Source organism: Hyperolius riggenbachi, chromosome 8 (assembly GCF_040937935.1).
Source record: "Hyperolius riggenbachi isolate aHypRig1 chromosome 8, aHypRig1.pri, whole genome shotgun sequence".
NCBI lineage: Eukaryota > Metazoa > Chordata > Amphibia > Anura > Hyperoliidae > Hyperolius > Hyperolius riggenbachi.
Window position 1 is genome coordinate 262540668 of NC_090653.1, and position 25761 is coordinate 262566428.

At 44.6% G+C, this 25761-nt stretch overlaps 1 protein-coding gene across 4 annotated transcripts in view; it reads right to left on the reverse strand.

The window, feature by feature from the left end:
• Positions 1 to 1148: 1148 nt before the first annotated feature.
• Positions 1149 to 25761, reverse strand: part of LOC137527813 (dual specificity testis-specific protein kinase 1-like) — a 105091-nt gene continuing 80478 nt past the window's right edge. For all 4 annotated transcript variants that reach the window (XM_068248751.1, XM_068248749.1, XM_068248752.1 and 1 more), the window contains exons 4-9: positions 18599 to 18647; positions 16642 to 16791; positions 12213 to 12386; positions 8302 to 8385; positions 6720 to 6806; positions 1149 to 5385 (exon numbers count right to left, since the gene is read on the reverse strand). In XM_068248751.1, the coding sequence (XP_068104852.1) occupies positions 5284 to 5385; positions 6720 to 6806; positions 8302 to 8385; positions 12213 to 12386; positions 16642 to 16791; positions 18599 to 18647 (646 nt within the window). In that variant the 3' untranslated portion in view covers positions 1149 to 5283. The remainder of the gene's footprint in view (positions 5386 to 6719; positions 6807 to 8301; positions 8386 to 12212; positions 12387 to 16641; positions 16792 to 18598; positions 18648 to 25761) is intronic.

Here is a 25761-nt window from a genome sequence, read left to right on the forward strand (position 1 = left end):
GGGTGTGGCATATAGCATGCAGTATATCACAGAACCAATCGAAACCTGCAGCTACGGACTTGGATTGGCCGTTTCAAGCTTCATGCTAAATGCGCCAGTCCAAGTTCCAGTCCAACCACACAGATTTCATATCCACCACACATAGTATAAAAGGCATAAGACTCTGAATAGAAATCACAGTAATATGCAGGAAGAACCCATTGGTCACTGAGGGCAACGCCCCCTTTCAACCGGAACATCTCTCCTAAAGGACCCTTCAAATGTTCAATAAAAATGACATCAGTGCAAGCAGAATTGATCAAACATCACAAGTAAAAATGAAGACACTTAAAGGGTAAGTTCATGAGAAAAAAAATGTATGTCAATTTCAGGTGGGGACTCCTGGCATCAACAACTTTTTTCAAAATCTTGGGTATCTACCTGCCATACTTCCTGTTACACACCCAGTGGTCTGCGAAGGGGAAGGGACTAGACGCATGCGTAAACTTGTCAGGACAGGATGTGAGTGGGCAGGGTCAGACTGCACTTATCTAGCATGTGGGTCTCAGAGGAGAGTACAGTCTCTCTGTGACAGAGAAAGTACAGGCTGAAGTAGTAGTTAATGGAAAATGCTGTGGATCAATGCAAAAATACCGACACTCTGATATGAAATAAACTTAAAGAGGAACTGTAACATCAAAATGTCCCCTGGGGGGTACTCACCTCGGGTGGGGGAAGCCTCAGGATCCTAACGAGGCTTCCCACGCCGTCCTGCGTCCCTCGGGGGTCTCGCTGTAGCCCTCCGTACAGCGGTGACGTCAATATTTACCTTCCGGGCTCCTGCGCAGGCGCTCTGGTGGCTGTCGGCTCCGAAGTAGGCGGAAATACCCGATCACTGTCGGGTCTGCTCTACTGCACAGGCGCAAGTCTCCGGCGCCTGCGCAGTAGAGCGGACCCGATGGAGATCGGGTATTTCCGTCTAGTTCCGAGCCGAAAGCAGCCACAGCGCCTCCGCTGGAGCCAGGGAAGGTAAATATTGAAGTCACAGTCGGGCCTGTTGCCGGCTGTTCGGAGGGCTACAGCGAGACCCCGTGGGACAGAGGACGGCATGGGAAGCCTCATTAGGATCCTGAGGCTTCCCCCACCCGAGGTGAGTACCCCCAGGGGACATTTTGATGTTACAGAGTCTCTTTAATTACTATGATAAGGGAGTAACCTCAATTTAGAACAGCTTTAACAACCGGGCATGTACAGCATTAAACCCGCCTTCCTTCATCAACTAAAATATCCAATGTGAATGGACTGACCTTTTAAAGTGGACCTGAACTCAGAACTTCCTCTCTGCTTTAAAAGATAAGCAACAGCATTATAACCTTTAAAGAAAAAAACATTTGCTACAAATTATACAAATCCTGCTGTGTGTCTACTTTCTACTTAAATGGAAGCAGACAAAGGGTTAACATCCTGTGTTTACAAATGAGCTGCTCTGCCGAGGCAGTTGAGAGATCAAATTACACTTGTGATTAGACACAGATGAGGGGGAGTTAGGCTAAATTCTCTAAATACATACAGGGTGGATTTATCTAGTCTTTCCTTCTTTCCTGTGCAATAGTTCAGGTCTACTTTAAAAGGCATATGTAGTGTATTTTCAGCACACCTATTTTATGTATCGGTTTATTGTGCTCAGCAATTTTTTTCCCCATATAAATTAGAACACGTTTTTCTTTTTAAATTAAGAATTGAATATTACAAATAAATGTTTCAGTTTTTGATACTTTACCAGCTCCTCTGTCTTTTGTGAACTGTTCTGTTGCAGTAAACAAGTCTCTACCAGTTTAAAAGCCAAGACTCCAGACCTGGTGACTGGTAAGTGTAAATCATCAGTTCTCCTACAGGGAATACTCTAGGCAGGACATAATCAAGTGACCACTTTCTATTTCTCTCTGATTGGTTGGTCCCAATCAAGGTAGACACACCTCATTTCTATTTCCTGCTTTATCCTACATAGGAAACAGGACAGATGCATGATCACATGACCATGTGCAAATTAACTAGATGAAAAATCGATCATGTGCTTCTCTGTGAAGTCTCTTGCAGGAGCGTAACCGTTAACTAAACTCTACTGTTCTTGAGGTTGCAATGTTATCTTTACTGCACCATAGGAAAATTAAATCTTAAAGGTGCGTACACACGCAGTACCACAATGAACGACGGGTCCGCCGGTCCCTGCCGCTGGGCTGACGTTCAGCCGACAGTAGTGCGTGTACGTGCTGCCGGCGGACTGCTAAGGCTGTTTCTGAACAATCCGCTGAGTAGCTCATTCAGAAACAGCCTTATCAGTCTGCCTGACAGGCTGTACACACGCACTACTGTCGCTGGAATGCCCGCCCAGCGGGAGGATCTAACGGATCCATCGTTCATTGCGGTAGTGCGTGTGTACGCACCTTAAAGAAATCCTGTAATGAAAAATACCCCTCTGGGGGATACTTGCCTCATGAGGGGGAAGCCTCTGGATCCCAACGAGACTTACCCCGTCCTCCAGTGTCCCCCCGTTAGCCTGCCTGGGTCAGAGATGTAAATATTTACCTCTCCGCGATCCTGTGCAGGCGTACGAGCGGCTTTTCGTTCGGGTAAGACGGAAATAGCTGAACCCGATCGATCCACTCTACTGCGCAGGTGCGAGTCCTTTTGCGTCTGTGCATACTATCGGGTTTGGCGGTTTCCGACTAGCCCGAAGGAAGAGCCGCTACTGCGCCAGATCCTGGTGAGGTAAATATATCAAGCCTCGTCAGGCTTGGCGGGGGAGGATTCCGGGACACTGCGGGGGAGCCAGCGCTGGACTGCCTGCAGCTACAGGGGAGGGGGAAGCCTCATTGGGACCCAGAGGCTTCCCCCTCCCGAGGTGAGTACCCCCCAGGGGAGTTTTTTTTTTTTTTTAAAACAGGTTCTCTTAAAAGGTAGCCATACATCTAGCTATGATGGGCAGATTCGACCAAGAGACAAATCTCTCTCTAATCGAATCTGATTCTACTTTACCTGTGCACTACACTTTACCTGTGCGTTGGCTCCATTCTCCATCCATACATGCGCCCCCACAGGGTTACCGGAGTAACAAGGGCACATATAAAGTCACACGTGCCCAGGAGGTGGGGCACGTGTACGGACAGAGGATGGAAGCCGCATCCAGCGGCGGACATGGACAGGAAATGTATACTGCACGGAGAACGGGGTAGCATTTGTCATTGGAGGGACAGTGCTGGGGGTTTTGTCACATTTGTCACTTGCCGTTACCACCGTGCACCTGATCGACCCGACATTTTGCAGTATGTCCAATTGACATGCTCATTGGTCACATCGTCAATCAGGCATGCACTTGGCAGAACCGATTTCCATCATATAATTATTGAATCAGATGGTCGATTGGCCCCCAAGTCGATAGAGGTTTGGCCGCCTTTAGTAACCATACACTATCACATGGGCTTTACGTTTGGAAAATGTTTGATATCGTTTTCTTGACTACAGCCATGTACCACTCTGTATCCGGTCGAATACCAGCAGACACCTGATTGATTTCTGATCTGATCACTGCTGTCGCCACTAGCTTTGTGTTGTTCATTTCTGTAGGGTATGGGGGGGGGGGGGATGGTCTAACAACCCCCACGTACACAACCCCGCTACTGTCAGCCTAAAAAAAAAAATAAAGGCCTTTCCCGATCAATGATCGATCACTTTTTCCAGTCGAATATTGATTGAGATAGTCATAGTTCTTGATAGATTTTAGTTAATGTATCTACTTAAAGGAGAACTGTAGTGAGAGGGATATGGAGGCTGCCATATTTATTTCCTTTTAAGCAATACCAGTTGCCTGGCAGCCCTGCTGGTCTATTTGCCTAAAGAAGTGTCTGAATCACACCAGAAACAAGCATGCAGCAAATTTTGTCATATCTGTCTAATTTGTCAGAAATACCTGATCTGCTGCATGCTTGTTCAGGGCCTTTGGCTGAAAGTATTAGAGGCAGAGGATTAGCTGTATAGCCAGGCAACTGGTATTGCTTAAAAGGAAATAAAGAGGACAGCCTCCATATACCTCTCACTACAGTTCTCCTTTAATTTTTCTTGTGCTTAGAATGCTCAACAGCCAAACCAGCAGGTGGAGCTCTAAAGAAATCGTATTTCATTTGATATTTAATGTTAAATGTTTAAAAAAAAACTCAGTTTAGTTCTAAACCCATTAAATAATAAAAAAAAATGTAGAATATCACTACACAGTATGGTTATTCTGCAGTGTTGCAAGACCACAATTTCTACAGTTCCAAATGTCCAAGTGGTATGGCCCGCCTTCAGGAGCATGTGTGGGTGTACAGGTTCAGTTGTGCTTTAAAGCGGAGATGCAATTGGCCATTGAGGTTTGCACAGAAACCAGACTGTGAATGCTCCGAAACTATGGCCATACACAGAAGGAATAAGCTTAATCCCCAATGTCTTGAGAAGAATGGAATATTCCAATATGGAGGCAGAGTGTCATTGTTCCCTTGAAGTGGAACTGAGCCAATAGGAGAATTTGTTCTGTAGGCAGATTTCATAGAGAAGCAGATGATCAATGTAGTAGGAAATGGATCTATAAGTCTGATTGGCTGGCCACAATTTGCCTAGATAGGAAGAAAAAGTGAGACGTGATCATGTCCAGCCACTCAGGGAGTATTTACCAACCCTAACTTGAAGATAAGGTACATTTTTAGCTGAGATTTGCTGCAGTTACAGGGCTGTGAATGCTCTAAAACAAGGACCACATAAAAAAGGAGAAGTCTCCACCCCCCCAAAACCACCAACTTTTGAAGAATAGAATATTCTTGGAGGCCAGTTGCTGCTTTTCCCTGAAAATTAATGTGTGCGTGTAGCTATGGAAGTCACTATACTCAAAAAACGACCACACCAAGGTCCTCCATCCAACTCTTGAGGAACAGAATATTTCATCATGGAGGCGGAGAGCCACTGTTCCCTTGAAGATGAAATGTGTTTGTAGTTTGGCTTTTAGGAAGGTCACCGGGCTATAAACGCTCCAAGATGAGAACCATGCAGAAAGAAGTCTTAATTCCCCCCTCCACTTTTGAAGAACAAAATATTCCAACACTGATTTCCGGAGAAAGGAACCAGGTCATGAAGCAGACGACATTTCAATGTTCAAAAAAGTGAAATAAATAGAAATGTCTTCATTATTTATAGTGCTTGTCCAGATTTGTCCAAGAAATCTTCAGTTCGTTCTGTACAGTTATTTACAGGAAGGTGAAGTCACAAATGGACCCTTCAGTAGGCATTCTGAGTGTCTGTTGGGGTCTCCAATGTTTCAGCTATGTCTTCAAGCTCATCCAAAACTTCGCTGAAGGACGGCCTCTTAAAGGCTTCAATCTGCATAGAAAAATTAGAGATGGTCACTGGGACTATTCAGAAAAGCATTGGGAAAATTCAACCACCCATAAGAAGTAGATTTAATCCTTTATCAACCTACCATTAGTAAACAAAAATGTAATGCTTTGCGTTGTGTTACCTAGGCACTAGAATGGTCTCCTTTGGGATTATTCCATGAGAGAACAAATGTTGTGAAAATGAGGGGTCCACCTAGACTGTTCATATTAGAAACTCTTTCCATTAGTTCACTCAACTCTTATCTGTTGGACACATGTTTTCCACCCTACTCTGACTAAAATTCCTGCATGGACACCTTGTGAATGCCAACCAAGGTCTTCAGAATCTGATGTAGCTTGTGAGGTTTTTTTTTTTCTTTTTTTCTCTGAGCACTGCACAGTCTGACCTTGGGGTGAAGTTGTCAGGCTGTCCACCCATGTGGAGACTAGCAACTGTCTTGGATAGTTTCCACTAGTTAATACTTTTTTTGCATTGTAATATCATGGACTTTACATTATTTGGAAAGGGCCTTGTAATGTTTCCCAAATTGATGGGCAACAACATTTAAGATAACTGCTGATGTTTTTCCTCATTGGCATTCTGTTAACAGACCAGCAGACTACCAAAACTTCAGCTTTTATATGGGTGGTCACATTTGCAAGGCGGTGTACCTCAATATTCACACAAGGCTTCTGATTATTTACTATGTCCACATGTAGGTAGGTAAGAAAGCTTTCACAGGAAATAAAAAAAATGTAGAGCTCCAGAGCAGTAATCAGGTGTCGGGGCCTAGAGATGTTCTGAATGTAGGAGTTGCTGAAGTGGAGAGAGATATTCTCTATGTGGGAAGTGTGGAAACGGCAAGACCTAAAGATGCTCTGGATGTGCAAAGTGTGCAAGTGATGGCACCTAGAGATGTGAAAGTGGAAGATGTGCACATGCCAGACTCTAGAGATGTTTTAGATGTGGGAAGTGTGGAAGTGGCAGGTCATAGAGATGTTCTGGATGTGGAAAGTGTGGATGTGTTGGGACTTTGAGATGGTATGGATGTGGGAAATGTGCAGGTGGAGGGACATAGAGATGTTCTGGATGTGGGAAGCGGTGGGACATAGAGATGTTCTGGATGTGGGAAGGTTTGAAGTGGCAGGTAATAGAGATGTTCTGAATGTGAGAAGTGATAGAATCTAGAGATGTTCTGAACATGGGTAATGAAAAGTACAGAGTCTCAGGTGACACCAAGACCTCAGCCTGTCGAAAGGATACATCAAGTGAAGGGAATGTTTGATTTGGACATACTATTTCTGCTAGACCAGAATATAACATTTTTTTATCCTTACCCGGCAGCAGCTGGCTGCTAAGTCTAGAACCCTCTTGGGGCAATCCTTCACCAGTGCTTGAAAGGCCTCCACATCCAAACCATAGTCCTAAAAATATAAAATATTGAGGTTAAAATTGTTATGGGCCATAAAAATTACTGTGTGGGTAGTATTCAAAAATGAAGGTCATTCAATACTAGTGTTGGTGAGGGTATTTCGTTTATTGAATTTGAACACCCGAATATTCCCGACCACCACTGTTCAGCACCCTAACAAGCATACAGGGTCAGGAGGAGTTCACAGAGTTCCTTGAGTTTCACGAGACTCCAATGCTTCCTCCTACCTAACAGGAAGTATGCTGGAAAGAGGAAGCATCCAAGTCACTTGAAGCGTGACACACAGGGCAGTCCTCCTGACCCTGTCCAATTGTTAGGGTGCAAAACAGTGGCAATCAGGAGTATTCAGGTGTTCGCCTGCCGTGTCCTCTCATAGCTGCCAGCATTTTAACCACTATGGTGCTGACTTAGAAGTATTTCAGGTTACTTCTGGGTCAGTGCCATAGTGGTAAAAATTCTGGCAGGCATGAGAGGATACGGTGGGGAAACAAGCGAGTTGACAGGGCAGAAAAGACAGCGAAGGGAACCCAGAGTAGGCGAGTTATGCTGTGGATTTGTTTTTTTTAACAGGTACGAAGCTTGGGGAGAGAAGATGAACTAGATCTAGTCAGAACTGTAAGGAATTGTTAGAAGAGGAACTGACAGCAAGGTACGTATGTAATATTCATTGGCAGGTACATTATGTGATTATTTTAAATAATTATACTCATTTCAGGTTCACTTTAAGTCTAAAGGACACAGAAACCAGAACATGGACCATTTGCTGAGGTTATCCAAACTTCACAAAAAGTGCCAATGATGACTCAGACAGTGAAGAAAAAAAAACAAATATTCAGGTATTCTCAATGCGTATGCATGGTTGGGTGTGCTGTCATCAGCTATTATACAGCTAAATATTGCTCTACACATCTTTGGACTGGTTCAGAACAGCTACATGCAAATCAACCTTTTCTCCGGAGTTATCTTCTAGGAGAGAAGTTTCATATTCTCTTCAAAATAACTTAAGCATTTTACAGTTGAAAAAGACTAAAAGTTGGTGAAAAAGTACTATCAAAATAAGTGAGTATTTTCTTGCTTGCCAGGTTTAAAAGGCATTTTATGACATGGTGTGAAAATATCAACAAGCAGAAAAAGTGAATTGCATATGGGCCATGGTGTCTATGTTGATTGAAGAAATTATGTCCAAATCACATTTTATTATTCCTTATAGATGGCATCTGACATGGGCCAAATCTATTAGAAGGAGCTGCTTTGGCCTCTGAAGAAGGCTTTTATAGGCCATGAAACGTACGTTAGGCGTGGTTTTGATATTCTATTGTAGAATAACTTTGAATTGATGCACAAAAGGTGTCATTTTAAAAGGCATTTTGATGTATGGACCTGCATGAAACAAACATTTCAAATGAATGGCTAAAAAGCCCTTCTTTTTGTCCTTGTGGCCCTTTGTCGAGCTCAACAACACAGTGATCAAAGGGAAGAAAACGTACTCTGGTTCTGGGTAGGATCTCAGGATCTGCTGCGATCTGGCCAAGAATCTCACACAGGACAATTCCAAAAGAAAACACGTCAACCTGGGAAAGAAGAAGAAATTAACTTTTTCTTTCATCATTACAGACTTGCTCAAATTCTCATAATTGTTTCAATGTTAAACTAGCCAGCTGCTTTAAACCTCCCCAAGTGTCGTTTCTACCAGAGCAGATTTTGACTGGAAGCTACGAGACGACAAAACTCAAAGTCAACTAACCTCAAAACAGGAAAATAGTAAATTATAGTGCATTTTACTCTGGGAGGAATGTGCATTTTATATGTATGTATTACAATACATATAAATGTCCTTTAACCTCCCTGGCGGCTAGCCGCCAGAAGCTCAAAGCAGAGAATAGCGCGCAGCTGGCATTTTTACTCGCCTCCCGGGGGATCCAGACATTGGTAGCAGTTCACCTTCCTGTTCTCCGATGCTCTGAATCACTACAAAGTTACAGCGCCACCCAGAGGGTGGAGGGAAAATTGCAGCACTGGAGCCCGGGGAGGTAAATGCTGTGGCTGCTGCAGGCATTCTGGCAGGATGATTTTTTTCCCCCTTATTTTAGGGTCTGAAACGTGCTGAAAAGACCGTAAATAATACCGCCGCCAGGGAGGTTAAAGTAAACCGTGCACTAAATTAACAAATGAACCTCCCACTAAGGCAGGTGTGTAAATTGTGCTGGCTTTTGGTGGTGTAGCAAGCATTTACTTACCTACAGGAGGAGGGGGTGTACTTATTATTACGCAGCTGGTGATCTGGGCGCAGGGTGAGCTGAATGACGACTCATCCTGCTCCCACTCAAATCCCTGGCGGTGTTAAATACTATTCCGCCTCCGAGTCGTCACAACTCGGAGGGAGAAATAATAATTTATGTGCCCCTCGCAGTATTACATTACTGGCACTAGTGACGCCTAGTTTCAATGCTCAGCGTAGAGGGCTGCGCCCTAAAACCCCCTGCTTCGGGGGGTTGGTGTTCAGTACCCCCAGCCTATACGGAGGCCTCCGCTTTCTATCTCCCCATGCTGCAGGATCCTGCAGTGATTTCCTATGTCCCTGGCAGCTGCAATGCATGCTGGGGTTGTGTGGTGCATACCGGGAGATCTAGTTCTCAATGATGTGGTTACATCTCTTGGCAGGGTAAAACCACATCAATGAACTACATCGCCCAGCATGTGTTGTGCTGACCGGGGATGCACTTTATCATTGAGGGAACTTTAACCTGCGGCACAGGACAGGGTAGATGGAGGCTGGAGCACCAAGATGCCCAATATACTTTAACCATCTGTCTCTGAATTAATTAGAGAGACTCTGAAGCGACATTAAAAATTGCTTTTTAACTTATAATCAACATGGGCATGTTTGCCCCTGCTAAAACACCGCTCTCCTGCGGCTGAACAAGGGGTCTTTACCCCCCAAATCCCCCCACCTGCAAAATCCACGACCAACTTGGTCGTAGATTTTGCTGCTCATGGAGGCAGAGCTAATGGCTGTAGCTCTGCCTCCATGCGCTTCTATCAGTCGGCAGATCTCCGCCTCTCCCCGCCCCTCTCAGTGAAGGAAGACAGAGGGGCGGGGAGAGGCGGCAATCAGCGCTGATAGACGCACTGAGAGGCAGGGCTACGGCCATTAGCCCTGCCTCAACAGGAAGCGCTGCCCAGGAACAACAGAGGGGATTTTGGGAGTAAACACCCCTTGTTCAGCCACGGGATAGCAATGTTTTAGCAGGGGCAGACATGCCCATGTTGATTAGAAGGTAAAAAGCGATTTTTAATGTCGCTTCAGAGTCTCTTTAACTATCAACTATGGTAATACCTTTATATATTATATTTCTGCTATAAACCTAATGTAACAATCTAAATGAACAATCAGTCTAAAAGGACTATTAGCAGGCTTGAATAAAAAAAAAACAAATCTACTGAATGGCATTAGTTTACTTTATGGGTGGCCACAGATTTGAAAATACAAACAGCACTGTAAGGTTAGTGGCCATTAAAGGGAATCTGTAGTGAAAATAAACTTAGGATATAAGGCAGGGGTCCCCAAACTTTTTTGATCAAGGGCCTTTTCAACATACTTCAAACTAATGGGGGGCCGAAGTATACATAATATGATGTAGAAAACATTACATTGAACCTAGATAGTGTAAACTATTACCTGTTAACATGTACAGCCCTTTTGTCTCCCATTTAAAGGAATCATCAAGGAAGTAACGCTACCCAGAGTACTACTTACCCGGGGCTTCCTCCAGCCCCTGGCAGCCGCTATGTCCCTCGCTGCAGCTCCGCTCTCAGCCCCCGGTCTCCAACGGTGCAGGGGCTGACCTCGCCGAATCGTCACCTACTGCGTGAGCGCCAATGTCAATCACCTCCACGTGGTCCGGAGTGTACTGAGCAGGCACAGTGCGTTCCGGACCACGTGGAGGTGACTGACAGTGGCGCTCACGCAGGCGCAGTAGAGGACACCTGAAGAGGCGGAGAGCGGAGCTGTGGCGAGGGACATAGCAGCTGCCAGGGGCTTGGTGGAAGCCCTGGGTAAGTAGTACTCTGGGTAGCATTACTTGCTTGATGACTCCTTTAACCAAAGCAGATATTATGTTCCCAACACAGCATGTGCAGATAGTAAAAAACCTTTTTGCGCCAAACAGTGAAGCATACCCAGGGGACAACTTGTCGTCCAATTGGACAGCAGTGTCACGTAATGCAGAATTGAATTGGAAGCCAGTAAATGACTGCTCGCTGGCTTCCCTGTGGATGGGTGGTACCAGCACTGCTATTCTATATCTGAGCCACCAATATTTTAAGATGCAGTGGACCGCATCTAAGTAATACATGTGAGTGGAGGGCCGGTGAAAAACCCTCAGGGGGACGGATTCGGCCCGCGGGCCTTAGTTTGAGGACCACTGATATAAAGGTATTGCATGTGTAGTACAGCTAATAAATAGAACATTAGTAGCAAAGGTATGAGACTCATATTGTTTCTAGTACAGGAAGAGTTAGGGCTGGTTCACACGGGCGTCTGCTGAGCTTTTGCTTGGCATTGCGTTCAAACGCCAGCGTTTAAACGCCAGCGTTTAAAAGCTAGCTTTTGAAAGCTTTTGAAAAGCGTTCAAGGCTAGCAGTTCTGGTCTCTGCTATTCTTTCCTCGCGTTTACTGCCTCTGAAAGCAGCATGTTGCTTTTGAGACTAGACGCAACGCTGGGATCTACTGCCAGGCTTTCATGAAAGCCTGCAAAAGCCAGCTCTAAACGCTCCCATTCACTTGCATGGGATGGCAGTAGATCCCAAAAAACGCTGCGTCTGAAACGCTGCGTTAAACGCCACAAAAACGCCCGTCTGAACCAGCCCTAAAGAAACTTCAGTTATCTATGCACAAGAGCTTCTCTGAGCGCTCTGACTAATTTAGTCATCTACAGAGTTCTTTTCTGAAGCACTTATCTCAACCTGTCTCTCACGGTTTCCTGTTTTCTTAAGGTTTTACTGGAGAGCTAATGACCCATTGAACTTTGCTGCTCTGTTTCATAGTTTAAAATACAGAGTATAGTTTGTAAACTGCAAATATTAGAGAATGATGCAATGTTATTCAAAAAAAAAAAAAAAAAAAAACTTTGTAACTGAAAATAAAAATATGAGACACTTTTCTATGCTACTAATGTTCTATTCCTTATCCGTACTACACATACAATTCATATCACAAGTTTTCTTTTTGCTTCAGTGTCACTTTAAAAAAGGGACAACTCAACATCTTTAATGGACATTCAATAATGTTGGTTCAGATAAGATATCAAACATACATCAAAACCGTATCTCAGACATCTTTGTAAATTATGTTCTAAAGATTCTGAATAAAACGTAACTAGTCATAATTTAGACATACCTTTCGGTCATATGGTTCTCCACGTAACATTTCAGGAGCCATCCAGAAGGCGGATCCCACGAGCGAGAGCTTCCTTTCACCGTTCTTCAGAGGCAGGTCCACCACTTCCCGGGCGAGACCAAAGTCTGTCACCAATGCCTCCCGCCCCCGCGGAGTCACCCGGATCAGGCAATTCTAGAAAAGATAAAAGGGATACCGTTACAGTAAAAATGTACAGCCTCGGAAAAAAAAAAAAAAAAAAATGATGTGAGCAGCTAAATTGAGGAGATACGAAGTTCCACAATTTAATATTGACACAGAGACAACCGCTAGCAGTCAGGTGACAGAACTGCTTGCAGGCTATTGGTCAGTGGCTGCGTCACTCCATTGCGTGCAGTAAACAGGAACTGCAAAATGAGATTGATCAAAGGAACACAGAGACAACGTCAGCCCAAATGGTGCAGTATGTCACAAAGGAATAGTAGTAAATGTGGTAATGTGCTCACAAAGGGAGGTTGCACTTTGGGCAACCAGCCACTAGATGCAGGTGGAGATGCATAAACCCAACTCCACTCGGGTGCCCAGGAAACTGGATATTGTCACAGTCTTAAAAAAACAACGATCACGGCCTCAAAAAGTGGTAACAGCCACATGATGACAAAGCACATCCCCTCCAATGGAGGGTGAGAAGCAAATACAAGAGTATAAAAAAATATGTTAAAAACAACTAAAATGAGAAAAAAAAGGGAGGTCTCATCTCAATAGCAACTAAATTCATATTATCAATGATTATTATGCCCCACCCCCCACACGTTTCGTGGGTCTCTGCCCACTTCATCAGGCTAAAATAAACTGCCAGAAGGTATTTTTAGCCAGATAAAGAGTTTCTTTATAAAAACTCCTAAACAAGACAGCAAAAGAAAACCATCACTGGCAAGGTAGAAACATGATTACACTGTTATGGTCACGTATACATACACACACAAAAGTATGGGTAGGCTTGTCTGAAACACTTTCTCTAAAAAAAATAAAAATAAAGCTCATCACAGTCTCTCTATATTTCAATACACTGCATTGCAAGGACAGATTTGTGATTAATTTAGTGTGTTTTTATTTTTAACCTCTGCTCCACTTCATGTGATCCAGTGGGAAAGTTGTCTTACATAGAATTCAGCTGTTACTGAGATTGAAGTGATTATCCGACTTGCTGTGCATTAAAAGGCTGCACCCCCAAACCAATGATAAAAACAGAGAGGTGAACTCAATCTACCATTAACATTAATGCTATGATTTCCAGAAAGTGTCCTAAAAACACAAGTTAGATAGATGAAAGATAGTATTTAGTTACAAGATTGTGAATTAGAGCATCAAACCTATAGGTCTGCTTAATGGAAAAAATGTGTTTCCTTTTCAATCTGCAGCTAGATAAAATTTGTAAAAAAAAAAAAAAATAGGCTGATAGCACCTCTCTGCAACTATGGCAACATTACTCTCTGGAGTACAGACTGTCCGTAATTTCTCACCTTGCTGTGCGAGAAATTAGCTGCACAGAGCATGATCCATTGTTATTTTTACCACTAGTTCAGTGACTGGTGGCAAATTCTAAAGTGTGTTGATACATCCAATTTTGGATTGGCCAATGATTGACCAATTTTAACACTTTCATGTAGCATTATACTTTACCTACACAATCTGTTTATAGAATTCAAAATCTGTTGGCCCTCATACTATATGGAGGTGGTAAAATTGGTCAGTGATTGGCCAATCTAAATTGGACGCGTGTATGCATCCTAGCCCCAAACCTAGTCATTTTTCTAGAAACATTGTTTAATTGCTGTGTTTTATATATGCATAAAAACAAGAAGGTCTATTGCTAAACCTTGATATAAATATAGCATTAAAACTGAAGCTCAACTTGGCCCGCTCTTGCCACAGCTAACCCCTCCCCTGTGATGCATGCTGTCTTCTTTGGCCATGCTGACAGCATGAGTCACCAGGAGGGAGGGGTTAGGTGCGATCACATGGGAGACAGCAACAGTCAGGCTAGACTGGGCTACATTCAGCTGTTATGGTCGAATTTCATTCTAAGGAGTTGCAGAGAAACAAAAGGAGAGATAGTCCAAAATGGAAAAAGTTCCTCTCTTGAAACAGAAGTGTTTTAAAGAAAACTGTGGTTTCACATGCATTGACTCACTATAGGCTTTCTTTAGGCCTCGTTCATATTAGACGCGTTGCCGTCCGGATTTCGGCAATGTGTATAAAGGCGGACATGTACGAACGATCAGAAGTACTTAGACTGCACTGTGTGATGTTCACATTACATGCGCTGTGCGATCGCACTGCTGCACACATGTTTTGACAACACACACCGCTGACCTATTCACTACAGTGAATGGGATTAGCCACACCACGCATGGAAGCACAGGTGGCAGTGCAATCCTGCGTGTTCCGATCGCCTGGCCATCTGCATATTTCAGTGTGAATGAGGCCTAAAAATCGATGTCAACTAAAATAATAATAAAAAAACCAGACACTCACATATGTAGCGGGAAGTCTCTGGGTCCTAGAGGACGGTCACCTCATTCCAATTTGCCCCGCCATGGGCGGCTCCATACTGCGCCTCCATGAACGGGCTCGTGCAGTATGAAGCCACCCGCTTTCGGGAGCACTCGACTCCCAAAGCCTCCCGCAGCGGCGCAGTGCAGAATTTGACCGATCGGTCAAATTCTGCTAACGGGGATGAAAGCGCTGCCTGGAAATTGGGGGGCCAGGAGAGGAATGGGAAGGCCTTATAGGACCCAGAGCCTTCCCTCTCCATAGGCAAGTATCTTGTTTTTTATGATTATTATTGTTCTTATTGTCAGTTGACATTTGCTTCACAGGTATTTATGCAAGGTTGAGGAAGTGATGTATTCCTAGTTTGTATTCATATCAGCAGAGGAAACAGCATAAATCATTCAGAGCCTCCCTATAGAGATCCTCTAAGCATCTTGTAATAAAAAATGGATCACAGCGCAGATATAACATAAAATATGCACATTATGAATGCTTCATCTTAATGGCAATAAACAGAGGATGCTGCATCCTATTCATGGGACCCCAATATCCTCAGAGCCACGGCCATTTATTCTAACTTAAAGGGAACCTGAAGTGAAAGAAATAGAGAGGCTGCTATCTTCGTTCCCTAATAACAATGGTGGAAAAAACGGAGGACTGATGGATAGACGGAGGGTTAAACAGAGGAAGGAGATGGAGGGACAGACGGGGGGGGGGGGGGGGGGGGTGGAGGTATAGACAGAGGGAGAAGGCAGAAGGAGGCGATGGAGGGAAGAGCCAGAGGGAGAAGAGGGATGGAGGAGATGGAAGGAGGAGCCTGACGAAGGTGACAGATGGAAGAGATGAAGGGAGGAGAGGGATGGAGGATGGAGGGAGGAGAGGGACAGAGGAGACAGAGGGACAGAGGAGATGGAGGGAGGAGAGGGACAGAGGAGATGGAGGGAGGAGACAGATGGAAGAGACAAAGGGAAGAGGCGGAGGGAGGAGAGGGACGGAGGGAGGAGGCGGATGAAGGAGACAGATGGAAGAGACGGAGGGAAGAGGTGGAGGGAGGAGAGGGACAGAGGGATAGATGAAGGGAGGAGACGTAAGGATAAACAGAGGGAGGAGATAGAGGGATAGACAGAGGGAGGAGGCGGAAGGAGGAGATAGAGGGAGGAGATGGATGAAGTAGAAAGATGGAGGAGGCGGAGGGAAGAGAGGGACGTAGGATGGAGGGAGGAGACCGAGGGCAGAGGTGGCAGACAGAGAAGGACGAAGGGAGGAAAGAGAGGAGGGAGGAGACAGAGGAGGCGGATGGTTGAGACCAGAGCGTGTCGCTATATAGGTAGAAGCAGGCATTGTAGATTTCAGTGTAGTTAGGGAAATCACATTTCTGCCCCCCGTCCCCCCCAAAAAATATAAAACGATCGATTTTTTTGTAATTTTTTAATGAAAAATGGAAAACCAGCGTGGAGCAGGAGTGAAATCACGTGGCAGGTGGGGTAAGTGGGAAAAACAAAGCTCTCCGCTGTTGCTTGGCCAATTTGATCACTGACAGAGTGGTTGGGGCTGCTGTACACAAACTAGATCATTAGCAAAGTCGGTCGTTATCAGCTACCTCAGCATAGTTTCATCTAGCGTGTGCATGAGGCTGTAGTGATTGCTGGAGTATATTAGAACCCATTGTCGCTTCTGTTTTCATATTTCAAATTCTTCACCTATCACTGGTTCAGGTTTCCTGCCGGTCAATGGATTAATACAGGTGAGGAAAACAAGTCACAAACAACGGTGCCTACTCTCTGCAGCCAACTACTCATATTAAGAATGTAAAATTGTGGTATGCCTTTCTTCAGTCAGAGAAGAGTTTCTGGATCTCCACGGTTTAGCTGGCCAGCCTCTATAGAATACATACCTTTGAGTTCAGGTCTCGATGATAAATGTTCTTAGAGTGCAAGTAGACCATCCCCCTGCTGATGTCACACGCCAGGTCCACCTTCTCCTTCCAGCTCAGAAGTACCTCTTTGTTGGCCAATAGTTCCTCCAGGCAGCCCCCATTCACGTACTGTGGAGAATCAGAGAAACCTGTGGTTATTGCTCTCTGTGTCCATACATTATTTTATCAGCCATCCCTGCAAATCCTGGCCTCCTCTGGTGTCCAGCGTTACCATGAGCACCTGCACACGCAGCTCATGAGCAACCTGCAAATGTAGTGACTTGGCTACATGAGCTCGCTGTGACACCGAGGATTCACGCCCACGTGAAAGGGGAGCCCTCAGAACTGTTTAGAGGCACGGTTGAAGGGGGGGCACACCGCCAGCTGGTGGTCCAGTGTTCTCCCCAGGCTCTTTTAGTTTTCGTGAGCTCTGGCTGTCATCAGCTCACCACCTTCTCTACTGCAAGCAGAGTTGTGCAGAAGTACCGCCCCTACATTCTCTGTCATCGGGAAATCAAGCGCACTTCCCACCGGGTACCGAATCAAGCACTTGCAACTGAGATTTTACAGTACTCCTGATCAGTCGATCAAACGTATGGGCACCCTTACTACTTCCTCTTGCCAAACAACAGAAAACACTGATTACTAATGCTAGAACGACATAAAAGAATGACAATTATCTAAAGTCCCTTAGATTGTAAGCCTCTGGCAGGGTCCTCCATTCCCTAGTGTAATCTACAGGATCCTGTGCTCCTGTCCTATGACAGCCTGTACTTGTATTACTGGGCCTACCTAACCAGCCCATGTCGCATGATCATGTATCCAGGCCCGTTTCTAGGGGCCGTCCAGCCGTGCGGCAGCCCTGAGCCTCAAGTTTCACATTGCCTTACAACAAACCCAAATACACCAGACACCAGACCTGCCCTAAATCACTGAATGAAAGGCGGCCTGGGGGGAGATTGCCCCCCTTCCCCCCTGGGCAGTCCGCCCCTGAACTATACTGGATACCTATGCTGGAGGCACCTACCTGGCTAATCTATACTGGGGGCAATTATACTGGGGCACCTATGCCTGGCTACCTATACTGGGGGGACCTATAGCCCACTACCTATACTGAGTGCAACTAGACCTAGCTAACCTATACTGCAGTCACCTATACCTGGCTCTGGCATGGGGGGGGGGGGGGGGCAATTTTTACACTCTCGCACTGGGTGCATTTTAGCCTAGAAACTGCCCTGCATGTATCTTGTACCATTTGCCTAGTATACCTTTGTTCTATGTTGTATAACCTTGTTATGTCTGTCATCCTTGTACTATTGTATATATTTTTTGTCCAGCGCTGCGTAATATGTTGGCGCTTTATAAATACAATAATAATAATAATAATAATAATAATAATAATAATAACTAAACCAAAAATAATACAAAAAAAGTGAATGCAGAAAATCTTGCATTGAAAAAAATGCAATCGCAAACACTATTGCAGAGAACCAGTGACCCCAAATTCGCATGGAAAAGTTCTAGGACAAATTGGGTACCCTGAATAATTTACTACATTCTACCATGTGTGGTTACGGTTCCTCTAACCGGGCATGCTCAAATCCGGATTCGGGAGATACCTGGATAGTTCCATCCTGATATCTCCCAGTAAATCTGGGAGGGGGGAGGGGGGGTGTTAATCTTACCTGTCTGACGTCTTCTTGCTCCTACCCCTGGCGCCTCCCACAATGCGCTCCATGCGGCGGTCACGTGACTCCAAACACTTCCTCCTTCCGGGTTGTGATGCGAGTGGAGCGCATCGTGGGAGGTGCCGAGGGACGGAGCAAGAAGACGTCAGACAGGTAAGATTGACCCCCCCCCCCGCACTATCCGGGTATCTCCCGAATTCGGATTTGAGCATGCTTGCCTCTAACGTATGACCCTAAGGAATGCTTACCTCCAGAATCGGATACAGTTTCTCGTCTTTCACGCATATCCCAAGGTACCTGCAAAAAACACAAAACACATTAGAGTTACAAAGATTGTTCATGGACTCATCAAATCATGTTTAAAGTACTACATCACTTAAAATTACTAAAAGAGGAGGTCCAAGTAAAATAATAAAAATTCATACTTTCATACTTTTTTTTTTTTTAAAGATCTACTTGCCCAGGGCTTCCTCCAGCCCCTGGCAATCAAAACAACCCTCGCCACAGCTCCGCTTCCATCCGGTGTTCCGCGGTCCCCCTCCGGTGCAGATGCCGACCTCGCCAGGTCAGTATCTTCTACGCTTGCGAGAACGCCGCTCGCTGTGACATAGTCTGGAGTGTTCTATGCAGCACCTGAATCTGTCCTTTACAGGACAACTGAAGTGAGAAGAATATGGAGGCTGCCATATTTATAACCTTTTCAGCAATACCAGTTCCCTGGCAGCCCCACTGATCTATTTTTCTGTGTGTAATACAGCGCTCCACTTCACTTCCACAGTAGTAGATAGGAAAAATGTCCCCTTAGGGACCGCACTCACCCGTCCTTAATGACCACTGTGAGACTGGTCAATAATTGCTCTAGGTATCCTCCTTGCTCGATCTGGCCACCGATCACCGGTCGTCCAATTTGTGCTTTCCAGGGGTATTTGTTAAAATACTCACAAACATGGTGAGTCACGCATGTGACGAAACGCGTAGCGTGGAGCCAGAGGACAACCAGGAAGTACGCTACGGCCAAGAGGGGGATAACAGAGAAACGGAACTTTCTTCAAGCCTACCAGGGTGGCACGGGGGTGAGCCCGTTAATACTCTGAATGCGGTTTTACCCATTACGTTTGTATTTTAACAAAATAAAATTGTTCGTTTTATACAGAATCACGCTATGGGACGCTAATTCTTTCATGAGGTACATGTGAACTTTAAAGGGGAACTGAAGAGAGAGGTATATGGAGGCTGTCATGTTTATTTCCTTTTAAACAATACTAGTTGCCTGGCAGCCTTGCTGGTCTATTTCTCTGCAGTAGTACCTGAATAACACCAGAAACAAGCATGCAGCTAGTCTTGTCAGATCTGACTTTAAAGTCAGAAACACCTGATCGGCTGCATGCTTGTTCAGGGGCTGTGGCTAATAGTATTAGAGGAAGAGGATCAGCAGGGCTGCCAGGCAACTGGTAATGCTTAAAAGGAAATAAACATGGCAGCCTCCATATACCTCTCTCTTCAGTTCCCCTTAAACTTCGCTGGAGGAGCCATCACCCCTGGAAAGCACAGATTGGACGACCGGTGATCGGTGGCCAGATCGAGCAGGGAGGATACCTAGAGTGATTATTGACCAGTCTCACAGTGGTCATTAAGGACGGGTGAGTGCGGTCCCTAAGGGGACATTTTTCCTATCTACTACTGTGGAAGTGAAGTAGAGCGCTGTATTACACACAGAAAGGTCAATGCTACACCCTATATACAGAGCGCATACATCAGAGACTTTATAAGAACTGAAACTGAGACTGATATTATTGGACATATACTAAGATTATATTTGCATTTAAAGTATTGCAGCGCTGTTTGATAAAATTACCACTGATCTATTTGGCTGCAGTAGTGTCTGAACAGCACCAAGAACAAGCATGCAGCTAATCTTGTCAGATCTGACAGTGTCAGAAACACCTGACCTGCTACATGTTTGTTCAGGGTCTATAGGTAACAGTATTAAGGCTTGTACACACGTCAGATTTTTGCAAACGACCGGTTGTTTGGACGCCAAGCAGATCGTTCAAATCCAGTCTTATCAGCTGAACAACCGACCGTACACACGCCCAATTTGACGTCCAAACGACCGGTCGTTTGCAAAAATAGGCACATGACATAAGGGTGAGACCACTGTGAAAGAACTGAAAATATGTCATATTCCAGGTTCTTCAAAGAAGCCACCTTTTGCTGTGATTACGGCTTTGCACACTCTTGGCATTCTCTTGATGAGCTTCAAGAGATAGTCATCTGAAATGGTCTTCCAACAGTCTTGAAGGGGTTCCCAGAGATGCTTAGCACTTGTTGGCCCTTTTGCCTTCACTCTGCGGTCCAGCTCATCCCAAACCATCTCGATTGGGTTCATGTCTGGTGGCTGTGGAGGCCAGGTCATCTGGCACAGCACCCCATCACTCTCCTTCCAGGTCAAATAGCCTTTACACAGCCTGGAGGTGTGTTTAGGGTCATTGTCATTGTGAAAAATAAATGATGGTCCAACTAAATGCAAAACATATGGAATAGCATGCCGCTGCAAGATGCTGTGGTAACCATGCTGGTTCAGTATGCCTTCAATTTTGAATAAATCCCCAACCGTGTCACCAGCAAAGCTCCCCCACACCATCACTCACACCTCCTCCTCCATGCTTCACGGTGGGAACCAGGCATGTAGAGTCCATCCGTTCACCTTTTCTGTTTTGCACAAAGACACGGTGGCTGGAACCAAAGATCTCAAATTTGGACTCATCAGACCAAAGCACAGATTTCCACTGGTCTAATGTCCATTCCTTGTGTTCTTTAGCCCAAACAAGTCTCTTCTGCTTGTTGCCTGTCCTTAGCAGTGGTTTCCTAGCAGATATTCTACCATGAAGGCCTGATTCACACAGTCTCCTCTTAACAGTTGTTCTAGAGATGCGTGTGCTGCTAGAACTCTGTGTGGCATTGACCTGGTCTCTAATCTGAGCTGCTGTTAACCTGCGATTTCTGAGGCTGGTGACTCGGATTAACTTATCCTCCGCAGCAGAGGTGACTCTTGGTCTTCCTTTCCAGGGGTGGTCCACATGTGAGCCAGTTTCTTTGTAGCGTTTGATGGTGTTTGAGACTGCACTTGGGGACACTTTCAAAGTTTTCCCAATTTTTCGGACTGACTGAACGTCATTTCTTAAAGTAATGATGGCCACTCGTTTTTCTTTACTTAGCTACTTTTTTCTTGCCATAATACAAATTCTAACAGTCTATTCAGTAGGACTATCGACTGTGTGTCCACCTGACTTCTCCAACGCAACTGATGGTCCCAACCCCATTCATAAGGCAAGAAATCCCACTTATTATACCTGACAGGGCATACCTGTGAAGTGAAAATCATTTCAGGTGACTACCTCTTGAAGCCCATCAAGAGAATTATTATTATTTAGTATTTATATAGCGCCGACATATTACGCAGCGCTGTACAGTGTATATATATCTTGTCACTAACTGTCCCTCAAAGGAGCTCACAATCTAATCCCTACCATTGCCATATGTCTATATTATGTAGTGTAAGTATTGTAGTCTAGGGTCAATTTTTAGGGGGAGTCAATTAACTTATCTGTATGTTTTTGGAATGTGGGAGGAAACCGGAGTGCCCGGAGGAAACCCACGCAGACACGGAGAGAACATACAAACTCTTTGCAGAATGCCAAGAATCTGCAAATCAGTAATCAAAGCAAAAGGTGGCTACTTTGAAGAACCTAGAATATGACATATTTTCAGTTTCTTCACACTTTTTGGTTATGTACTATACTTCCACATGTGTTAATTCACAGTTTGGATGCCTTCAGTGTGAATCTACAATGCTCATAGTCATGAAAATAAAGAAAACTCTTTGAATGAGAAGGTGTGTCCAAACTTTTGGTCTGTACTGTACGTAAAAGAAATACATTTCTTACAAAGTCAAACACAAATTACTTTTTTCCTATGTCCCTTTATAATTATAGAAGGTACTAAAAATATGACATGTTTTGGACTAGTCTCTCTGCTCTTAGGGGATTAAGCAGAGAACTTTATGTCCTTTATTTGCTCAGTAATTACTTCAATCACAAGTTAATCTTATTTGTCCTGAAACCACCAATATTCTCAATTAGCTTCAGTGAAGCATAAATACAGTGGAGGAAATAATTATTTGACCCCTCACTGATTTTGTAAGTTTGTCCAATGACAAAGAAATGAAAAGTCTCAGAACAGTATCATTTCAATGGTAGGTTTATTTTAACAGTGGCAGATAGCACATCAAAAGGAAAATCGAAAAAATAACCTTAAATAAAAGATAGCAACTGATTTGCATTTCAGTGAGTGAAATAAGTTTTTGAACCCTCTAACAATAAAAGACTTAATACTTAGTGGAAAAACCCTTGTTTGCTAGCACAGAGGTCAAACGTTTCTTGTAATTGATGACCAAGTTTGCACACATTTTAGGAGGAATGTTGGTCCACTCCTCTTTGCAGATCATCTCTAAATCCCTAAGGTTTCGAGGCTGTCTCTGTGCAACTCTGAGCTTGAGCTCCCTCCATAGGTTTTCTATTGGATTAAGGTCCGGAGACTGACTAGGCCACTCCATGACCTTAATGTGCTTCTTCTTGAGTCACTCCTTTGTTGCCTTTGCTGTATGTTTTAGGTCATTGTCGTGCTGGAACACCCATCCACGACCCATTTTCAGTTTCCTGGCAGAGGGAAGGAGGTTGTTGTTCAGGATTTCACGATACATGGCTCCGTCCATTTTCCCGTTAATGCGATTAAGTTGTCCTGTGCCCTTAGCAGAAAAACACCCCCAAAGCAAAATGTTTCCACCCCCATGCTTGACGGTGGGGACGGTGTTTTGGGGGTCATAGGCAGCATTTTTCTTCCTCCAAACACAGCGAGTTGAGTTAATGCCAAAGAGCTCTATTTTGGTCTCATCAGACCACAGCACCTTCTCCCAGTCACTCACAGAATCATTCAGGTGTTCATTGGCAAACTTCAGACGGGCCTGCACATGTGCCGTCTTGAGCAGGGGGACCTTGCGAGCCCTGCAGGATTTTAATCCATTGCGGTGTAATGTGTTTCCAATGGTTTTCTTGGTGACTGTGGTCCCTGCTAATTTGAGGTCATTCACTAACTCCTCCCGTGTAGTTCTAGGATGCTTTTTCACCTTTCTCAGAACCATTGACACCCCACGAGGTGAGATCTTGCCTGGAGCCCCAGAGCGAGGTCGATTGATGGTCATTTTGTGCTCTTTCCATTTTCGAACGATCGCACCAACAGTTATCACCTTCTCTCCCAGCTTCTTGCTAATGGTTTTGTAGCCCATTCCAGCCTTGTGCAGGTCTACAATTTTGTCTCTGACATCCTTGGACAGCTCTTTGGTCTTACCCATGTTGGAGAGTTTGGAGTCTGCTTGCTTGATTGATTGATTCTGTGGACAGGTGTCTTTTATACAGGTGACTAGTTAAGACAGGTGTCCTTAATGAGGGTGACTAATTGAGTAGAAGTGTCTAACCACTCTGTGGGAGCCAGAACTCTTAATGGTTGGTAGGGGTTCAAAAACTTATTTCACTCAATGAAATGCAAATCAGTTGCTATCTTTTATTTAAGGTTATTTTTTCGATTTTCCTTTTGATGTGCTATCTGCCACTGTTAAAATAAACTTACCATTGAAATGATACTGTTCTGAGACTTTTCATTTCTTTGTCATTGGACAAACTTACAAAATCAGTGAGGGGTTAAATAATTATTTCCTCCACTGTAAATAATGCATTTTCTGTGTTAATAATTCCTCTTATACTGAAAGATATACCAGAGAACAAGGCTATTTTTTTTCTTAAGCTTTTTTTCCCTGTCATAAGTGATCTGCTTAATTTGCGAACTGATCTACTAGCTCTTGATCTGGAGGATTATGGATTCACAGTCCCCCTGCTCAAGAAGGCACATGTGCAGGCCCGTCTGAAGTTTGCCAATGAACACCTGAATGATTCTGTGAGTGACTGGGAGAAGGTGCTGTGGTCTGATGAGACCAAAATAGAGTTCTTTGGCATTAACTCAACTCGCTGTGTTTGGAGGAAGAAAAATGCTGCCTATGACCCCCAAAACACCGTCCCCACCGTCAAGCATGGGGGTGGAAACATTTTGCTTTGGGGGTGTTTTTCTGCTAAGGGCACAGGACAACTTAATCGCATTAACGGGAAAATGGACGGAGCCATGTATCGTGAAATCCTGAACGACAACCTCCTTCCCTCTGCCAGGAAACTGAAAATGGGTCGTGGATGGGTGTTCCAGCACGACAATGAACCAAAACATACAGCAAAGGCAACAAAGGAGTGGCTCAAGAAGAAGCACATTAAGGTCATGGAGTGGCCTAGTCAGTCTCTGGACCTTAATCCAATAGAAAACCTATGGAGGGAGCTCAAGCTCAGAGTTGCACTGAGACAGCCTCGAAACCTTAGAGAGAACCCGAGGTGTGTTTAAAGAATGTTATCTGCATACAGAGGCTGGATCTGCCTATACAGCCCAGCCTCTGTTGCTATCCCAAACTCCACTAAGGTCCCCCTGCACTCTGCAATCCCTCATAAATCACAGCCGTGCTGTGAGGCTGTGTTTACATCTGTAGTGTCAGTCTCAGCTGCTCCCCCGCCTCCTGCATAGCTCCGGTCCCTGCCCCCGTCCCTTCCCTCCAATCAGCAGGGAGGGAAGGGATGCAGGCGGGGACTGGAGTTCTGCAGGAGGCGGGGAGAGCAGCAGATTGACACTATAGAGATAAACACAGCCAGCTCTGACAAGCTGTTTGTCAGCAGCGTGGCTGTGATTTATGAGGGATTGCAGAGTACAGGGGGACCTTAGGGGGGTTTGGGATAGCAACAGAGGCTGGGCTGTATAGGCAGATCCAGCCTCTGTATGCAGATAATATTCTTCAAACCCACCTCGGGTTCTCTTTAGGGATTTAGAGATGATCTACAAAGAGGAGTGGACCAACATTCCTCCTAAAATGTGTGCAAACTTGGTCATCAATTACAAGAAACGTTTGACCTCTGTGCTTGCAAACAAGGGTTTTTCCACTAAGTATTAAGTCTTTTATTGTTAGAGGGTTCAAAAACTTATTTCACTCAATGAAATGCAAATCAGTTGCTATCTTTTATTTAAGGTTATTTTTTCGATTTTCCTTTTGATGTGCTATCTGCCACTGTTAAAATAAACCTACCATTGAAATGATACTGTTCCGAGACTTTTCATTTCTTTGTCATTGGACAAACTTACAAAATCAGTGAGGGGTCAAATAATTATTTCCTCCACTGTATATATGTTAGGCCAGAACCCGAAGTCTGGCCACTTCAGGTTCAGGCCAGTCAAAACTAGAATTGTCCGTCTCACTGCGGCCAACGTC